Source organism: Rhinichthys klamathensis, unplaced genomic scaffold, assembly GCF_029890125.1.
Source record: "Rhinichthys klamathensis goyatoka isolate OS25496 unplaced genomic scaffold, OSU_Roscu_1.1 h1tg000011l_1, whole genome shotgun sequence".
NCBI classification, from domain to species: domain Eukaryota; kingdom Metazoa; phylum Chordata; class Actinopteri; order Cypriniformes; family Leuciscidae; genus Rhinichthys; species Rhinichthys klamathensis.
In genome coordinates, this window is record NW_026606564.1 from 13,990,420 (window position 1) to 14,009,915 (window position 19,496).

General features: G+C 37.3%; 1 protein-coding gene across 1 annotated transcript in view; it reads left to right on the forward strand.

The window, feature by feature from the left end:
• Positions 1-19,496, forward strand: part of cacna1eb (calcium channel, voltage-dependent, R type, alpha 1E subunit b) — a 116,065-nt gene that overhangs the window by 78,426 nt on the left and 18,143 nt on the right. Inside the window, exons 25-36 of the mRNA XM_056265621.1 lie at positions 1,554-1,650; positions 2,934-3,094; positions 5,255-5,392; positions 9,444-9,645; positions 9,910-10,074; positions 10,261-10,371; positions 10,476-10,556; positions 10,781-10,900; positions 11,368-11,433; positions 13,675-13,766; positions 14,695-14,869; positions 15,997-16,124. Coding sequence (XP_056121596.1) covers positions 1,554-1,650; positions 2,934-3,094; positions 5,255-5,392; positions 9,444-9,645; positions 9,910-10,074; positions 10,261-10,371; positions 10,476-10,556; positions 10,781-10,900; positions 11,368-11,433; positions 13,675-13,766; positions 14,695-14,869; positions 15,997-16,124 — 1,536 coding nt within the window. The remainder of the gene's footprint in view (positions 1-1,553; positions 1,651-2,933; positions 3,095-5,254; positions 5,393-9,443; positions 9,646-9,909; positions 10,075-10,260; positions 10,372-10,475; positions 10,557-10,780; positions 10,901-11,367; positions 11,434-13,674; positions 13,767-14,694; positions 14,870-15,996; positions 16,125-19,496) is intronic.

The window sequence follows — 19,496 nt, forward strand, 5'->3', positions numbered from 1 at the left end:
GCTATATGAGATATCAACATCCAAAGGCAGTCTATAAATTTCATATGCTTTCTTAATAGCAGGCCAAATCCTGTTCTATTTATAAAGCGTCTTGCGGGCTGATTCAGAGAAGGCTATGGGCCCGTGGGCTGTACTTTGGATACCCTTCATTTAAGTTATATAAGTCCACAGTGGTTGGTTACTGCTCTTGTATGCTTGATGTTTGCTAATATATTCTATTATGGTACACATACAAATTTCACACACATATAGTTACTTTCTGATTTATGATAGCCATTTTGAAGAATGTATGTGAAATATGATCTTAAATATATATTATCTTCAATTGAATGGTGGTGTCCTAATATTAAGAGTCTATATCGGAAACAAGTCCTAAATTCATGCAGTCCACATCAGAGATAATTCCACAGGTAATATCTTATTAATATCATCTGAAAACGTCCAAGCATTAGACACATGTACAATAAAACATTTATTAGCAGATAATAAGATTTCTCACAATTTATTAAAAATGTTAAGGGTCATTTTACCTTAAAAACGCATATTTGTTTGTGTTGTTATTTAAGGAAATATTTCTGTAAAAGGATATTCCAGACATGAATATGCTCTGGTTGAGCTCAGGCACTTCAGCTTGATTATTTAATGGCTTTACACACACTTGAGATGTTCATGTGTTCTTTCTCTTTTAATGCTTCTCTGTTATTGTTTTGGATTGTGTCTCTGTGGCTGCCAGGAATTTAATGGGGTAACAGCAAATGCTTCTCATTTGTGTCATTGTCTGTCCATTTAAATATACATTCGGATGCCACGATCATTTATTTGTGTGTGTTTGTGTGTGTGTGTGTTAATATAGTGATGTCTGATCCATGTTTGCAATTATGAATGAAAAAAAAAATGTCATTCATTCTCTCAGTATATCCGCCATACATAGATATTCTTAGGTTATGCATTATGTATTACGGCTGTCGATTTAACTTGTTAATTTAGTGTGATTCATTATTTAAAAACAACGTATGCAATTAATCATGACCTCTTGCACTTCAGTAAATTTCATAATAAGAAATGTTTCTCTTTCATGGTTTCGAAAGAGTCTCAAGACACATTTTTCAAACACTGATTTTAAAATGGCACCATGGATGCAGAATAATGCAAATCTTTCAGTTACCAATTCAACTTTCATTATGAAATTCACAGCAAACAAAGATGACTTTTTATGAGTAAAAGCATCCATTAACATAGGGTTAGCAAGATAGAGTGAGTAGTACATGTTTGTCCTCATGTGACCCGCTCCATGCAAAATAAAACCTCTTTTTTTTTTTTTGCCTTACTGATATGAATTTTCATACATTTTTTTAATACATTTTTTAAAAGAGCTGTTACTTATATAAAAGTTTTATTTTTGATTTGGGGTCTAATATATGTGAATACATTTTACATAAATGTTTTATTTATTGACAGCCATAATACTTGTTGTGTGGGCATTTTTAGTTTCTTTTTAAAAATGTTTTAAATAATAAATATTAAAATATTTTAATGTGTTTTGTTAATCACAGAAACAACAAAGGCAGAGACATAAAGACCATTAAGTCCTTGAGGGTTCTCAGAGTTCTCCGCCCTCTCAAGACCATCAAAAGACTTCCAAAGCTCAAGGTATCTGCTCTTTCACATTTTATAAATGTTTAGATCAGATTTCCATCAGTTTGCCTACCACACTGACATATCTGTGGTTATTTCTTTTAAGTCTGTTTATTCTACACTCTAATTTTGCTGGGGCGATAAACTAACGTTTAAGTCAAGTCAAGTCATCTTCATTTATATAGCGCTTTTAACAATGGAGATTGTTTCAAAGCAGCTTTACAGAGATAAACATACAATTTACGGTAACAGAGATTGTTTTGGCTTTAAAGCGATTTTGAATAATGTTATTTCCGGCTAAAGTTGGTTTTGATTGATTCACTTCCAGCAAAATTATCATTTGTTATTACATTAGGGGCCACTAAGACGACGGCGTTCTCTCTAAACAGACTTTAAACGCGAACCTGTGACCGGATGGCGTTCACATGCGCATTAAAAATTGATTCTATAGTTATATTCGTTTGAATATGTGTGCGCAGGTTTGTAATTTCCCTACCAACCATGCCTAAACAAACTACTTGTCTTGCCTGTACATTAGATAAAGAATTTCGTTTTATTTTATCAACGCTTTATCTGTAGAGTGGGAAAGGGATCCTCCATAGTTTAGTATATAGTCTATATGTGTTATGTATTTCAAAGACTTATACACGAAATATTCCAAGACTATTCCTTTGAAACAGTCTCACAAAAACACTCCACTTAATGAATTCATTAGGACGCTCTGCCGTCCAAATATGAGTAATTCCTCGGTGAATAATTAAAAGTAGACTAAATATAACATGCAGCACTTGACATTTTTCATTTTAAATCAATATGCAGTAATATACAGAGCCAGAATTATCAGAATTATCCTCAGACCATTTAACTAAACCATAATTAAATTAGTGATGGGAGATCTTTGGGGATAGGGATGACAGAGACATATGAAGTTACTGGTCATGTGCACTTAATCCCCAACCTTATCTCATGAGAGAACGTATAACTATTTTATGCGGTGGCAGTTTTGTATGATAGTATTCGTCTGTGAATGTAAAACCTTTTAGAAATAATGTAAGGTCCACCCTTAAACCAGTGGTGTGCACAGTGGTGATTTGAAATGAGGTGTAACATGTTACATAATGGTGTAACGTTGTCACTAATCTATCTTCGGGAGTCTTTATATCTGATGAACATTGATACAACACTAGATCACTAGCTCAGTGATTGAATAACTCATTTGCATTCCTGTTTGAAGACCTGTTTAGAAAGGGATATGTAATATAATTATATCTTCTGCTTGAATGTTTCGTGTCATGCAGGCTGTGTTCGATTGTGTGGTCACATCCCTGAAGAACGTCCTCAACATTCTCATCGTGTACAAGCTCTTCATGTTCATCTTTGCTGTCATTGCAGTGCAGCTCTTTAAGGGAAAGTTCTTCTACTGTACTGATGGTTCAATGGGCACCCAGAAAGAATGCCAGTAAGTGCATATATTTTAAGAGAGAGGGTGGACAATGTTCACAACAAGCTAATTTATGACTGTTTTAGTGCAAGATATCCTTACTAACATTGTAGGTAGACTGTAGGAAACTAAATCAAATAAAAAAAATAATCTTGGCTTACAGTGATAACTATTTACCCAGCCTGTTCTCACGTAAATGCGTCTCTATAGCACGCATTGTGTATTATCGTGCAATTTATACGCGAAAATGAGTTTTTACGTGCATATGATACGCAGTTTTTGCGTGCATTTGATACGCAGTTCATTTGCGTGTAATACACACGCACCCCACACCACTAATTCTACCCAAACGTATTATACACACGCACCCCACACCACTACTAAACCTACCCTAACCAACCCATGCGTATCCTATGCACGTAAAATCTAATTTTCACGTATAAATTACACGATAAACACACTGCGTGCTATAGAGGCGCATTTAGTGTGATCGGGTTGATTTACCTTCTATTCCCTAAATAGTTGTATGAGTGTGGGATTCAAATTATATAACACTTACACTTAATTTGGATATAAGGCTAATATTCAGTTGTAATCGAAATTATTCAACCGCCATTCAGGTTTATTGGCAAATGTACAGACTTTCAGCTGTTAACAAATCAAACAAAAGTAATTGAAATAGCTCAACAAATGTTTCGAGTGGTTTCCCCAAATTCAACTAAAATGCTACTTCTTCTGCAGTCTCAAAATGATTATACCCCTTTATAGCAAGCATCTTTAATACTTAGTAGTAGTACAAATTACTCAAGTACTGCTTGACCTTCTGCAAACGAGATGTATAGCCAGACAGCAGCTTCTGGTAGCGTTTCTGAGGAATCTGAGCCAGTTCCTCATGAGCAATGGCCTCCAGTTCAGTAATATTCTTGGGTTTGCGTGCTGCAATACCTTCATCAAATCCCACCAGAGATTATCTATGGGGTTTAAGTCAGGTGACTGTGACGCCACTGTAGACTCTTCCAGGACTTCTTCTGCAACCAAGCCTTGGTGGAATTTGAGGTATGCTTGGGATCATTGTCCTGTTGGAAGGTCCAGTGACACCCAAGCTTCAGCGTCTTCACTGACGGCATGACGTTTTCTCCTAGAATTTCCTGATACTTCAATTAATCCACCTTGCCTTCCACACGCTGCAAGTTTTCAAGTTTGATTTTGACATGCTATAAAGTGTTGATATCTAAGTGGCTGAGTTGTTTACTTACTTTTTAATTAGCCTTCCCATTCCCGAACGTGGAACACGCATGAAAACAAGAGGCGGGATTTATCGCGTGAACAAATCATATCCAATCATAGCGCGATGGAAGCCTTGCCTCCTCTCACATGACTTTCCCCCATTCATTTTCAATTACCCCCCACTAAACCCACCACACGCTTAAGTGGATCTGTTAAAAGTCAATGGGCTCAGGGGAGGCAAGAGAAACGCGGCGTCCCGCTGTAACTTCTGCTGGTGACAGTGTTCCTTATGATGTTTTATTAACAAAGTTCGGGAGGAGCACGTTCAGTTAATTGACACGAGTGGAGTGCACTCAGCAATCAATGATAAGAGGTGTATATATAGATTCAGCGATCTCACCTCACTCCATTGATAGTTTAGCAGCATCCCTCCATCACCCCTTCTCCACACTTCCAGTCCTAAACACTTACATAGGGGGGAGTACTCTGGGTTCGGGCCAAACTCTGAGCTCGGAGCCCTCCCCCCGCATTAAATCTTATCCACTCTAATTATATGTAAGTGTGAACTCGTGAATAGAAAAACAAGTGATTTGTACCCTTTTTAATGTCACATATTGTATTTTTTGCGTTGTTTTATTTTTGAAAATATTGATCATTTTCTCATCCAATTTTTTTAAGGAGGCACTGTGTATATATATACTGTATGTTACCATTAATGTAGATTTAAAACCATTTCTAAACCAATAATTTAAGAACCTTTTAGACATTTTTGCAGCTTTTCTGGATTTTTTCTGGATTGGGAAGTTTTTATTTACAATATTCCTGCAGAGTAAATCAAACTATTGTATTTCAAAAGAACAGAAAATACAGGAAAATTCTGGTCAAGCTGTACAACGGTCTGTAACTTTTCAGTTACATTTTCTTGGTATGCCCCTGTTTGGTGTTGTGTAGGGGCTACTACATTGACTATGCGAGGGACAGGAAGGAGGTGAAGAAGAGGGAGTGGAGGAGACACGAGTTCCACTATGATAATGTCCTCTGGGCTCTTCTTACACTCTTCACTGTGTCCACGGGAGAGGGCTGGCCACAGTAAGTCCATTTATTTATATATTGCAGTTGATTGTTTTTTTGTTTTACATAAAATCTTCACCCTCTGCATCATTTAATTTTAATTTCAAATCAGTAGCTCTGTTTGCCTTGCTATTAGGCTGAAACTGCTTGATGGTTTCGAGACACTCCATAAGCATGTTAATATATCAGGTCACACTCAATGGCTTGGTGAAGTAGGGCTGTGGGAAGCTCTGGATGTTTCTAACTGTATGTTACGGAGCATCAAGACTGAGCATTTGGCAACATGTGATGCATTTTTGGTCAGCTCCCAAGATTGTTCTGCGCATGGAGGAGACCTGAGAAGGATGGGGACTTCTCTGGAAGGAAGAGTCCTGTCAGTGCTGGGCTATTTTGTTGCCTTCTCGAGTACTAGTAACACATCTGCCAAGGAAATTTGTGTCAGTGTAGATTTAGCGCTCTATGTTTTGGTGTCAGACAGGTTACCCTATAAATTCTCTGTTACGGTAGAGCTGGAGGATGGGGATGTACGATTTGAATGAGATGCTAAATAAGTTTTTAGTTTTTTCAAGTTGTTTATTTATATACACATATAGACAATGCGTTTCTTTATGCATGACTGCCTGCTTAAAGACATGATGGTGAACGAAATGACCATATTCTAATTACTGAAACAGTTCAAATTCTTTTAAATAAATGAATAAGTTAACAAGGTTTTACTGCTCATTAAACGATCCAAAATCAGAGGACTGAAAGCCATAACAACGAAGCACTGGGCGTTGATTCCGTTGGGCTCAATTTGCCAGAGAACCTTCTGTGTAAGAGCAAATCGAATCCAAAAATGCTAGAAACGTCAGCAAATGTCAAACATGAAAGACCTGGGCTTCTCTTCAAACATAATAGATGTCACATTGTGAAAGCTTTGGCAGTGTTGAATGAACAAAATCCCTTCACAGTTACCAGAACTTGTCCAGCAGTTTTCTGTAATCTCGATAAGTAAATGTGCTGTGCAAAAAGTCTAAAAACATGTATTTAAGACAGTTATTTATGTTTTCCTTTAGTACACTATTAGGAAATATCAGTTGTAGATTGCCAAACATTGCAACTGCAAATATTATAACAGTGAAATGTTTGTATGAACAAAAGTAGTCATACAACAGATGGTATGGCCCAAACGGAGATATGATCTCATCATCATCATCATCATCATCATCATCATCATCATCATCATCATCAAATCAGTACTGGGTCACACGAAGAGAAAGAAAATCCTGTGGCATCTTCTCCAAGATGCTTGAAAATAACCTTCTTGCAAACTACAGCCTGATCTCACAGGAAAGAATAACTGTAATGAATGTGAATCGTACAGAAATGTACGATTATCAGAAAATAGTAAGCATGAAGGTCCACCCCATCCCCCCCTTCAATCCTACCATCACTGGGACGCAAGCAGATCATACAAAAGCATAAGGATGAGATTGTTAGAAATCATATCAATTATCCACCGATTCGTCAAAACATAAAATGGTTATGAATTGCCATGAGATTGTGTTGGCAAACTACTTTAAATAGGAGCAATCTCGAGGGGAACATCTGATCGACTCAAAGCACAGTTTGATTCTACTATGTAATTTTTTTACGATTTTGGATGTGGGTAATTCGCCTTTGGCTAAGCCACACCCTAAAATGTAGATTGACCAATCACAGCGCAGCCAAGAACGCGCTCCCACAGTGGTCCGACACTTTTCCACAGCGCTCCATTGACTTTAACACAGGCGTCTCATATTTTTGGTCTCGGCCGGCTATTACCGTCGTAGTTTTATCAAAAATATGGTTAAACGTTGTGCCTGGGGCATTTGTAACACAGATACGCGTTTCCCAGAGAGGTCGGAGGGGGGTGTCCGTTTTTTTCCCTTCCCAAAACCGAAGTCAAATCCTGACAAGTGTCGTCTAGCACACGCTGCTAATAAATACAACGTTATACTCGCGTAGTCCGTTTGCTTTGTAGTAACGATTATAGAAGTGAATAGAGACCTACCCAGCTTTGCATGAACAGTGTTGCTCCTTGATATTGTTAGTCCCAGCCTCCGTCTCCATTAGTAGGATATGCGGTGGTTCATGTTTTGACTGTGACCGGTCTGCTTTTGCCTCTATTTGGATGCCTTGTTGTTCCTTGCGTTTCACCTGTATGTCGTGAATATAGCCTTCGAACGTATATTGCAGACCCTTTTGCCTACTTCTATCGGACACTTTATTTGCTGCTTTATAAAAGTTTGATAAAATTTCAGCAGGAAGAGCCGTCACAGCATACGCCATGTCGATACCAGAGCCCAGATGAAGTTTGTTTGTCGGACGTAGCAACAGTAACTAAGGGGGGCGGGGCTTAGCCAAAGGCGAATAGTGAACTGTACGGTAGTTGCAGCAAAGGCAAGCAAGATCCTATCTGAATTGTTTAAGATTCATCTGTTCTTTAAATGGCTTAATTCCATCATTTGATTTATGAAGTAGATTCAGAAACATTTCCTCGACGTCGTGCAGTTATGAGAGCCGTGATGCTGCTAATTGTCCAATAATACACTGTGTGTAGTCTGGATAAATGCTCTCAGATCTTCTAAAACCTTTGCAAATTCTGCAATTCCCTTCTTTGAGTGGATTTCATAACAGATCTTATTTTAATACAACGATTTTCTCCAATTATGGTAATTATTGACGTGCAAATTGGTCCCTGTTATCGGCCAGCCAACTGTTCAGATATTATGGGTGGCTTGCAGATTTTCTGTCAGATAGCAGTTCACAGTTAACTTCTCAAGTATAGTCTGGATCTTTGACCTGTTGGAAAACATCAGCTTAGAACCAGAACAGGGCATGACACCTCTGTTTGTTACGACTCGTATGTTACAGGGTTACAGCCGAAACTAATGTACATTTAGGATCCATGTGGAGAGATGTTTATTTAATAGCCGATGTAAAGAACCAGTGTTTGAAAAGGCCAGGAAAACAATGTGGACTGTCATTTAGGAATTCAATTTGGGTTGAGTAGCATGTCTATAAAGGAGCAGGAAGAGATTTAATGCTGCAGATTTTACTTACTAAAAACTGACCTCTTTTACAGACTGTGATTACATGTTTCGACAGTTATTAACTTTTTTATATTTTCATTTTTAAAGAAATTGTATGCACATTTATAAAACTATATTTTGTGTTATATTACCTTGGCATTACATTATAGAAAACTAGTTAAAGGGTTAGTTCACCCAAAAATGTTTAATTATCCCAAATTTGACTCACCCTCAAGCCATCCTATGTGTTTATGACTTTCTTATTGTTAACCGAACACAATCTGAGTTATATTGAAAAAAATATACAAGTTTTTATATAAGAAAATAAGAGTTTTTAAAGCTCCCAAAAGTTCATCCATCCATCATAAAAGTAATCCATATGGCTCCAGGGGTTTAATAAAGATCTTCTGAAGTGAAGCGATGTTTTTGTAAGAAAAATATCCATATTTATTACTTTATAAACTATAATCACTTCCGGCACCGGCCGTTGGAGGCCGTTGATTTGGGAGCCAAGATTTGGGAAAACAGGCAACATATTCTTTAAGTAAGTCAAGTCAAGTCACCTTTATTTATATGGCGCTTTATACAATACACCTTTACAGTAAATGGTAAATGGACTGCATTTATATAGCGCTTTCACAGACCCAATGGCCACCAACATGATAAACATGAAAATGTGAACAGTGATAAACATGAAAATAATGATCAACGATGCAAACGGAATTCAATTCTGTAGTAAAACAGCTCTTAAAAGACAATAGTGCCATTTCTTTAACTGAAGTCAGTTCAGGGTAGATTAGCTCGGTTCAAGACCTGTGTAAATTTTCTCAATTATGGAATTGAGTTGAGTTCAATTCAGCTGATGTCATCATCCAGCTCAGTTCTCATCCGATAGTGTCAGTTCAGTCAAATCAATAATATTGCTGCAATTATGAATGGTCAAAGATGACTTTCATTATTGGCTGAATTCATTGGATGCATTCATTATTTGTTCATATCCCTGTTTTCTACAGAGTTCTTCAACACTCTGTGGATGTCACTGAAGAAGACCACGGCCCAAGCAGAGGAAACCGAATGGAGATGTCCATTTTCTATGTCGTATACTTTGTGGTTTTTCCTTTCTTTTTTGTCAACATCTTTGTTGCTCTCATCATAATCACATTCCAGGAGCAGGGTGACAAAATGATGGAGGAGTGCAACTTGGAGAAAAACGAGGTGAATATACATCCATATACAATGAATGTATGCAATATGCAGTGAGTAAAAAGCCAAATATAAGACCTCAATATCCAGTAGATTGAATTATGCATCAAGCTTTTTTTATATATATATTCCATGTTGCTAGGTTTTATTAACTGCCATTTAGCATCATTAAATGATAGTGACACTTTAATAATGAATAAACACTAAACAAAGTGTTTCCAATCCGCAGTACTAACCAGCATATTCCTTCACTGCTTTCTTATCTCACTCTTTCAGCGGGCATGCATTGACTTTACTATCAGCGCAAAACCCCTAACAAGATACATGCCTCAGAACAGGCAGACCCTCCAGTACCGACTGTGGCACTTTGTGGTGTCACCATCATTCGAGTACACGGTTCTAGTCATGATTGCACTCAACACAGTAGTGCTCATGATGAAGGTATAACTTTCCAAATGCAATAACTTGGAAAGAATTATGTTCATTTAAAAAAAAGAAATGATATTTTATTTGAATTTATTTGATATTAATGCCCATTAAATGGTCTTGAACTTGCTGAAATATCTGAAGTATAATCCTTTGAGGTGTATACAGCATTTCTGATTTGAGAACCTACACACTTTTCAGTACCACTCTGCGCCAGCTGCCTACGACGTTGTCCTGAAGCACCTAAACACAGCGTTCACTGTGCTGTTCTCTCTGGAATGCATCTTAAAGATCATGGCCTTTGGATTCATAGTGAGTTTAATAACATCTCATTGATGTTAATGAGTGTCCTTCAAAGGAGAATACATCTATAATGTATTTGAATTGATTTACTTGTTCATTGTTTTCACTCACAGAACTATTTCCGTGATACATGGAACATCTTTGATTTTATCACAGTGCTGGGGAGTATAACTGAAATTGTGGTAGATTTACAGGTAGGAATATTTCACATGTATGGGTCTGAATATGAATCAAAGAGTGTGTAACACTGCCGTCGCTAGGGTTTCTGGGCTCCTTCTAGGGTTTTTGTTAGCTCTGGCCCCCCTCTTTTTAACTTGTTTTCTAAAAATATAAAAAAAATCATTAAAACTAGATAAATTGTCTATCAAGTAACCTTTGTCACAAGTACACAATTGCTTTCCTCTCTCTTTCCATTTAGTCTGTGAACACCATCAATATGAGTTTTCTAAAGCTTTTCCGGGCAGCTAGACTCATTAAACTGTTGAGACAAGGCTACACAATACGGATTCTGCTGTGGACGTTTGTTCAGTCCTTCAAGGTAAAATTACTTTTGCACTAAATGCATCACTGTCCTTCATGGTAATGAAAAACCTAAAGTAATTTTACAAATGTTATTTCCAGGTCTGGAAAATGTATAGAAATTACCAACATTTTAGTCATAGAAGTCTTAGAAAAGTCATGAAAAAATAAATAAATAAATATATATATATATATATATATATATAGGATAAAATATATTCTCACAATCCAGTGCCTGTCCATCATAATGTGGATTTTTACTAAATCATTAAAATCAGTCAAGACAACTAGAAATCCACCCAGCTATCTATGTAAAATTATTTGTAAAGGTAAAAAAAATATCCAGGTGTCACAAATGACTAGAAAGGAACAAATTGACTGTTCAAATAGTATGCAAACCTTTGATAGAGCTTGTTTTCAGTTCTGTCTGTACATAATCTGCATCTTTATGTGATGTTTAACATGTTTAATCTCTTCTTGTTTCAGGCTCTTCCATATGTGTGCCTCCTCATTGCCATGCTTTTCTTCATTTATGCCATTATTGGCATGCAGGTACGTTTTTCATACCAATATGTATGGCAGTTGTCAAAAATGATGTAAACTTTACAAATGTCATTTCTTGCCTGTGTTTTTAGTGTCCTAAGACTCTTATTTTGAAGTTTATTTCATTTTGTAGTTCCTGTTGTCTTTGTTTCTAATCAGTCTGTATACTCAGTACTCAGTCCCTCCGGGACCTCTTCCATTTGGGTTCCCCAACAGTAGTTGTTGTACATTCCTTGCCGATGGTGGTTGTCATCACTTAGACCTTCGGCAATTACTCTTCCATCCAATCAATTCATCGGTCTAATCCTCAATGTGCCTTCCTCCACCGAACTTGCAAGATTGTATATGCTGCATCTTTCCTCCGCAGCTTGTAAAGTTCCAAACTTTCCATCGCCTTTTCCAACATTTTCTGGGTTGTAGTCTGTAACTCCTCCACTCTTCCCTCAGATGTAGACTCAACCACTGGAGAGCCGTTCATTTGATCTTGCAGCCTATATGGCGACTTCAAAATTGTTGCCTCAGAGGTGATTGGAGGGGTCCACCTGAGCTTTTGGAGCAGTTTCCTAATCGACTCAATTGTTCTTCCTATTACTACCTCACTCAGTGCTCTGTCAGATCTTTCCTGAACCCATATCTTTCCAGTCTGCTCTAGCAGATGTTCATCTTCTTTCTTGGACCAGATTTGAACTCTCGCACTATGAAATTCATTCATCCTTACTCTTTCCAGAAATGGAGATTCCTTCGCAGGCTAACCTGGAGAATGGGTTGATTTGCTTTTGCCTTTTTGACAGTGATGATTGGTCTGAGGGATGTTCATTCGGAAGTGGGTCCATTGGCACCACTTGGGGAGAGGATGTCTGACTCATCATACGTTGAATGTGCTGAGGAGGTGTCCATTCTAACAGTTGCAGTATCTTCTTGATGGAGTCGATTGAGCGGTGAGAGAGAATTGACTGAAGAATCTTCAAATGCTCCTTTTTTAGCATGTTCTTCCTCCATTTAGCATTTGCAAGTTCAATTCGATGGTCTGCTTTGTGTGTTGTCCACGCCTTCCTCTTCTTTTGAAGGAGTTTTATCCTTTCCTCGTTCACTTTTTCTGGGTGTTGGTGATGCCTATGCATGCCCAGGCTTCTCAAAGAAGGGAAGGTTCTTCCAGTCATTGCAGGTTGTCATTGTCGAGATGGTGGTACTTCAGTCCAGAGTAGTCTTGTCAGCCCTGGCCATGGCTTCACTGCTGCTGCATTCCTGGATACCAGGGGTGCCAGGGTTTTCATTTTCATTCATTGTATCTGTAATCAGCAGTCTACCCCCGAAGCGGATAGCCCGGGGACGGCCCGGATCTTAGTAGTGTTGAAGTAGAAGTAGTGTTGGTTTGACATACTCCTGTGGTATTCCTGTTCTGGTGTGTTCCAGAGTGTTTCTATTTTCATTAAATAAATACTGCTGCATCTAGATCTACGCTTCAACTCTCTCCTTTCCTGCAACCACACCTAACTTTCTAATTTGATTGGTATTAGCTGAATACTTCCCTAAACTTTAGAATGTATTTTATTGTATTTTGGCAGCTCAGTCTCTACAAATTACTCTTCTCATTTATTTTTCAATTCAAGTGCTTTGCAACAGATGCACTCTGTTTTAGTTTGTGTGTTAAAGTGTGTGAAAGGTCAGACAGTGCCATAACTAGCCTTTTCTTTGTTTCAGTTTTAATTTTTTCTGGCACATTTGATGCTGGCACACATTTAAATTATTATTTAGATTATTCGATTATGTTTGACAATGTACGCCAGAGATTTGAAAGAATCAAAGATCTGTCAGAAGGGTCTGGCCTTTTGAGTAGTGATATGAAATTTAAAAATGCATGGTGTACATCTGATTCTGTACATCTATCTGTCACGCAAGGTTGAAGGGAAGAAGAACAAGACGATGATGATCAAGTTTCAAAAGTCTTTAATAATCCACTTCGAAGGCAATCCAAACAGGCAGGCAAACAAAACAACAACCACAAATATAGACGGTGACCGGACAAAGAGTGACTGTAAGGGTACAACTATTAAAGCAAACACAAACGAGATGATAAATCAAACACAGCTGAAACACAGAACTCACAATGACGGTAACCAAGGAGACAAACGAGTGGCGGGAAACTAAGACAAAGAAGAACATGTGACTGAGAAAAACGAACTAAAAGTCCATGAAAATGAAACTAACTGAACAGAACTGTGACACTATAATATCTTCTTCATTCTTTAGGTGTTTGGGAATATTAAATTGACTGATGAAAGCCACATTAATCAACACAACAATTTCAAGACATTCTTTGGTGCCTTGATGTTGCTCTTTAGGTAAGATCACAAAACACTGAGAGAAAATGTATTTAAATATATTTTATTATTTTAGTAGAATTGCTTAAGCTTTAGGGTCCTGTTCTTACTATTAACTAGTTGCTTATTAGCATGCATATTACTAGGATATTGGCTGTTTATTAGTACTTATAAAGCACATATTAATGCCTTATTCTGCATGACCATATTCTACATCCCTTAACTCTACCCAATACCTAAACTTAACAACTATCTTACTAACCATTAATAAGCAGTAATTATGAGTTTATTGAGGCAAAAGTCATAGTTAATAGTTAGTTAATATTGAGAATTGGACCCTAATCTAAAGTGTGACCAATAAAACACTTTTTATTGGTGAATAAAAAATTGAATAGAAATTTCAATTGTAGATTTATTTAGATTGAATATGGCATAATAAAATGAAGCCATTGGGGGCACAATATTATATCGTATTCTTTCTTTAGTGAAATTTAGCATTAAAAATACCATGGTGCCCAAATATATGATATAAGCTGTAAGGTTAACTTTCATTTTAGTTCACCCCAAAATTAAAATTCTGTCATCATTTTTACAATACTTTTCACTGAAACTTACTAAAAAGTATCATTAAAGGATTATGGAAAGGAATAAAAAATTGAGTTCCTCACAAAGAACAAGACCACTTTTTTTTTTTTTTTTTACAGTATATTTTGTCCTTTTTAGGACAACTGTGGTCACTATAAACTGTTTTCGAACAGAATAAAAAATGCATGAAGACTCAAAAATTCTCCTTGTATGTTCCGCTGAAAAAAAACTTTGGAACATCAGGAGGGTGAGTAAATAAAGGCAGAATTGTCATTTTTGGGTGAACTACTCCTTTAATTAAGAGGTGTTTCAGTCTAATGTTTGGCTTTATTCCTGGGTAAATATATTACTTTGCTTCTTGCAGAAGTGCCACCGGAGAGTCTTGGCAAGAGATCATGCTCTCATGTCTAGAAGGGAAGGAGTGTGAACCGGACCCTTCAATAGTACCACCTTTCACTTCTCCAGATCATGAAGGGGGCTGTGGCACTGACTTTGCCTATTTCTATTTTGTCTCCTTCATCTTTTTCAGCTCATTTTTGGTAAGAATTCGTCAACATGTTGTCCAGCAGTGACCAGTTGCATAAACTGCTTAGACTAGTCTTAAAAGTTAGTCATCTAAATTTTTTCTTCAAGACTGGTAATAAAGTCAGTTACATAAAAAGGTAGATTGGTATCCTTTAAATTGGAAAAGTAAGATGGATTACACATCGGTTAACTGCTAGTTGGTCAAACTAAGTTGTTAAGACACAGTGGCTGTTTATGCAAAGTAAAGGCTAAAATGTAAATGGGAAAGTGGGGTAGACTGTACCATTTTTACTCAAGTTCAAAGTACTCAAAAATAAGGGTAAAACTAATACACCTAATGATATTTTGGGATGTCTACTATCATCTGAAATTAGAAGAAAGCAATTAGTCATAAAAGCCAACAATATTTGTATTAAACAATGGTAAGTTTCAAGTATAAGATAGATCAGTGCTTTTGTTCAAGCTAAAGTGTTTTTTTTTTAAAAATTTTTTTAAAGAGGTTATAGTAAGTGCCTTGATTTATGGGTGTGAATTAGTTAAGTGTTTGCGAAAAAAGTGTGTCATGTAGAACATTCAAAATGCTTTATAATTTTCTCATGTGCATCTCTCAGTCACATGAGTTCTTTCTAAATATATCTTTACACAACAAAAGCACATGTAGCTAGATTAAGGGGCGGCACAGCATACCCACTGAAACATCTTAACGTACTCATCCTTATACTAATTTATATTAGTTACTTAGTTATATTTTCACTTTTTTAAAATGTAATGTACATTTATAACACTGTACGTTGTGTTATATTACCTTGGCATTACATTTCAGAAAGCTAGTTGATGCTGCTGCACGAGTGTTTCTAATTCCGCGGCTGATGGAGTAATGGCAAATATGACATCTTACTCTCTTCGGACCACGTTAATAAAACTATATTATTATCCCTTTTTTGGAAAGTTATTGAATCACTTTCTTTGATTTTATCTTTTGCTATTGGATCAAATGGGCAAAAATCATATTTGCTGTAGACCTCCGCTTCTGAGAACCCTGGAAATGTGAAAAGGCTCCATAGATATTTTAATAATAAATGACTGACATTTTTTTTCACTTGGCCTACATCTAAAATTTTGCAACTTTATTTGTCCTTAGATGCTGAATCTGTTTGTGGCTGTGATTATGGACAACTTTGAGTATTTGACAAGAGACTCGTCCATTCTTGGACCTCACCACCTGGACGAGTTTGTGCGCATCTGGGGGGAATATGACCGAGCAGCATGGTAAGCACAAACAGATCACCTCTAACTGTAACTACTGGAATACTAGTTATAATAAAAATGTTAATGATTGTCACTGTTCTTACTGCCATACGCATAGAGGCACATCACTAGGAACCGCTGCTCATTAACATCCACAATCATGTTCCCATTTAATTTCACTTTGGTTTATTCATTCAGATGTGACTCAATTCAGTAGTTCAACTCAAGTTTGTATGTTAGCACATTTAACAGTAGTTAGGAATATACAAAGATTCTAGGTCTTCACCCTCCAAGTGCAAGTCCTGGGCAAGGAAAACTTGCATAAAAAAGAATAAAACTTGCATGAAAAGGAGATATAGGATGAAACCTCAAGCAGAACCCATGGAGGAGTGGATCTGTTGTTTTATTTTGGTAGATGTTCAGCTTCAATGGTTGTTTGCGACTGTTGTGACGGCTTAATTTTTTGTGCTTGAATCAAATTAAGTTGAATAGTATGCAAAGAACATTTGGCTACATTGCTCACTGCTTTGGACACGGGCAGATGTTTTCAGTTTTGTGGTGGTGAAATTTGTTGAAATTCTCAGATGGGGACTTGGATTCCTATGCGCTGCCGGAACACAAACTAAGCTGTATTGCTTTGTGCAATCAGGACTTGCTTGAGCTGTTTATTTAGACTGGCCTCAAGTGAAAATTATTAGACATCAGAATGCCGATGCTTAGAAAGTCTAAAATTATTTTAGGCTAATGAAAGAAGATCTTGCAGTTATAGTTGCATTCTGCAAGACTGGAATTTAAATGAAATTTCTCAAATTTAGCGAAGCCAGTGGATGACTTTGATAAAAAAAAAAAAGGAGTGTCCCCTGTAAGTAAAGCTGAAGGCCACATCCTTCTGTTTACAGGCTTTCAAGGGAAGGATGATGTCATGTCAGATGAAAAGGCGCATTAAGGAAGACAGGGCCTCGATTGTTCAAAGAAAGGTGGGTTTGTACGTGCCTACCCTAACATCCTTCTTTGTGGTGTTAGCATGTATCAAACAACGTGTATTAATGTTAGGGCTGCAACTAAGGATTTTTATTTTCTGATAACCAACTATCCTGTTGATTTCTTGTTTGTTTGATTAATTGGACAAAAGAAATTGGATATTTTTATCTATATTTATTTTAAATACTTTATTTGGCATCCTGCCTTATGTTTTCTTCCAACTGCAAACTGAGGGGTATTAAAACTATACATCTATAAATGTAGGCTATGCTATACAGTACATTATGTGGACAAAGAGAAGATAAGATAACATCTCTGGTAAGAACTAGCATGTTATGCAGAAACGTGCCACTGAACTCTGTTTGACTAATTGCGGATTGAAATCTAAACTAGGCAGTGCCTCAATCTAAACTGACCTAGTGTGCTGCGTTTCTGTCTGGCGGAATTTGTTTTCAGAACTTAAGCTCCATTTATACCAAGGACGATAAGAATAGCGATAAAGATATAATTTTAAAAATCGTTCTAAAAAGAAAAGAAAAGCAGAGTCCACACCACAACTGTAATAATAGTGACACAGATAAACAATATCTTTGAATATTACTTTCAGAAATATTTTTTTTTCAGCTGATGAACAATACAAACATTGACAGCCAATCAGAATCCATCCTGCTTAAAAGAGCTTGAGCATTGAAAGTGGTATGGACACCAATACAGTGCCTTGCAAAAGTTTTTGTACCCCTTAATTTGTTTCACATCAATCTACACTCCATGCACCATAATGGCAAAGCAAAACACAGATTTGTGATAACTTTGCAAATTTATAAAAAATAAGAAGCTGAAATAATTACATTGCATAAGTATTCATACCCTTATCCTTATCTGGGACACTTGAAATTCAGCTCAGAAACATTCTAATTTCACTGGATCATCATGTTTCTACACTTTGACTTGAGTTACCCTATGGCAAATTCAATTGAATGGACATGATTTGGAAAGCCAATTTTCCACTGCATGGAATGGTTCGGTACGGCTCTCTTTTGGGGGGTTTTATACTGTGTACAGTACCTAGTACTTTTTTTAGTACCACCTCAGTTGAGGTTCTAAGCGAGTCATTCCGATACTAAAATGTGACGTTTAAACACTGCAGATCACTGATTGGTCAGAGAGAATCATTACTACCAGCATCATTGGATTCGCGTCATTTGGTTTTGACGCAACTATAACGATCAGTTTATAATCCCACCCACTTTGAAGCGGAACTAATCTTCAGTGGCAAAGCGCCATAAAATGCATATAAGAGTAAAAACCAAGCCATCAGGTCAAAGGAATGGCTTACAGAGCTCAAGCACAGAATTGTGTCAATACACAAATCTGGAGACAACTACAAAAGAAATTCTGCTGCATTGAAGGTTCACAGAAGTAGGTAGCCTCCATAATCCTTAATGGAAGAAGTTCTGAACAAACAGGACTCTTCCTAGAGCTGGCCAAACTGAGCAATCGATGGAGAAGGGTCTTGGTAAGAGTGGTGACCAAGGTGGTCACTCTGGTTGAACTCCATGATCATATATTGAGACAGGAGAAAGAAGGACAAACGTCAATGCGACACTTGGAATTTGCAAAAAAACACCTGAAGGACTGTGAGAACCAAGAATCTCTGGTCTGATGAACCTCAGTTCCAAGTGTCATGTCTGGAGGAAACCAGGCACTGCTCATCATCTGCACAATCCCATCCCAATGGTGAAGTGTGGTGGCAGCATCATGCTGTGGGGGTGTTTTTCAGCAGCTGGGACTGGATGACTCATCAGGGTAGACGGAAAGTTCAACAGAGCAAGATATAGAGATAACCTTAATGAAAACCTGGTCCAGAGGATTCAGAAACTCGGACTGGGCAGAAGGTCCACCTTCCAAAAGAACTACGACCCTAAGCACATAGCTAAGACAATGCAAGTGTGGCTTATGGACAATTCTGTGAATGTCCTTGAGTGGCCCAGCCAGAGCTTGGACTTGAACCCAATCAAACATCTTTGGAGAAACCTTAAAAGGGCTGTCCACCAACAGTCCCCATCCAACCTGACAGAACTTCAGATAAGCTGCAGAGAATAATGGCAAAAAATCCCCAAACGCAGAATGCAATGCAAAGCTTGTCGCATCATACCCAAAAAGACTTGAGGCTGTAAAGGGGATTCAACTAATTACTGAGTTAAGGGTATGAATATGTGTGACAATGTAATTATTTCATTTTCTTTTAAAATAAATGTTGTGGTGTTTTTCCATCAAGAGGTGCATCAGTGTTTGTTCAAGATCTTGTATTGATAATGCAAGAGTCCAGCACTCTGTAAAGTCTCCTCCAGCACATCCAAATTGTTTTCTACAGAGCTGTTTTATCACTGAATTTAATTTATTTCAGCTACA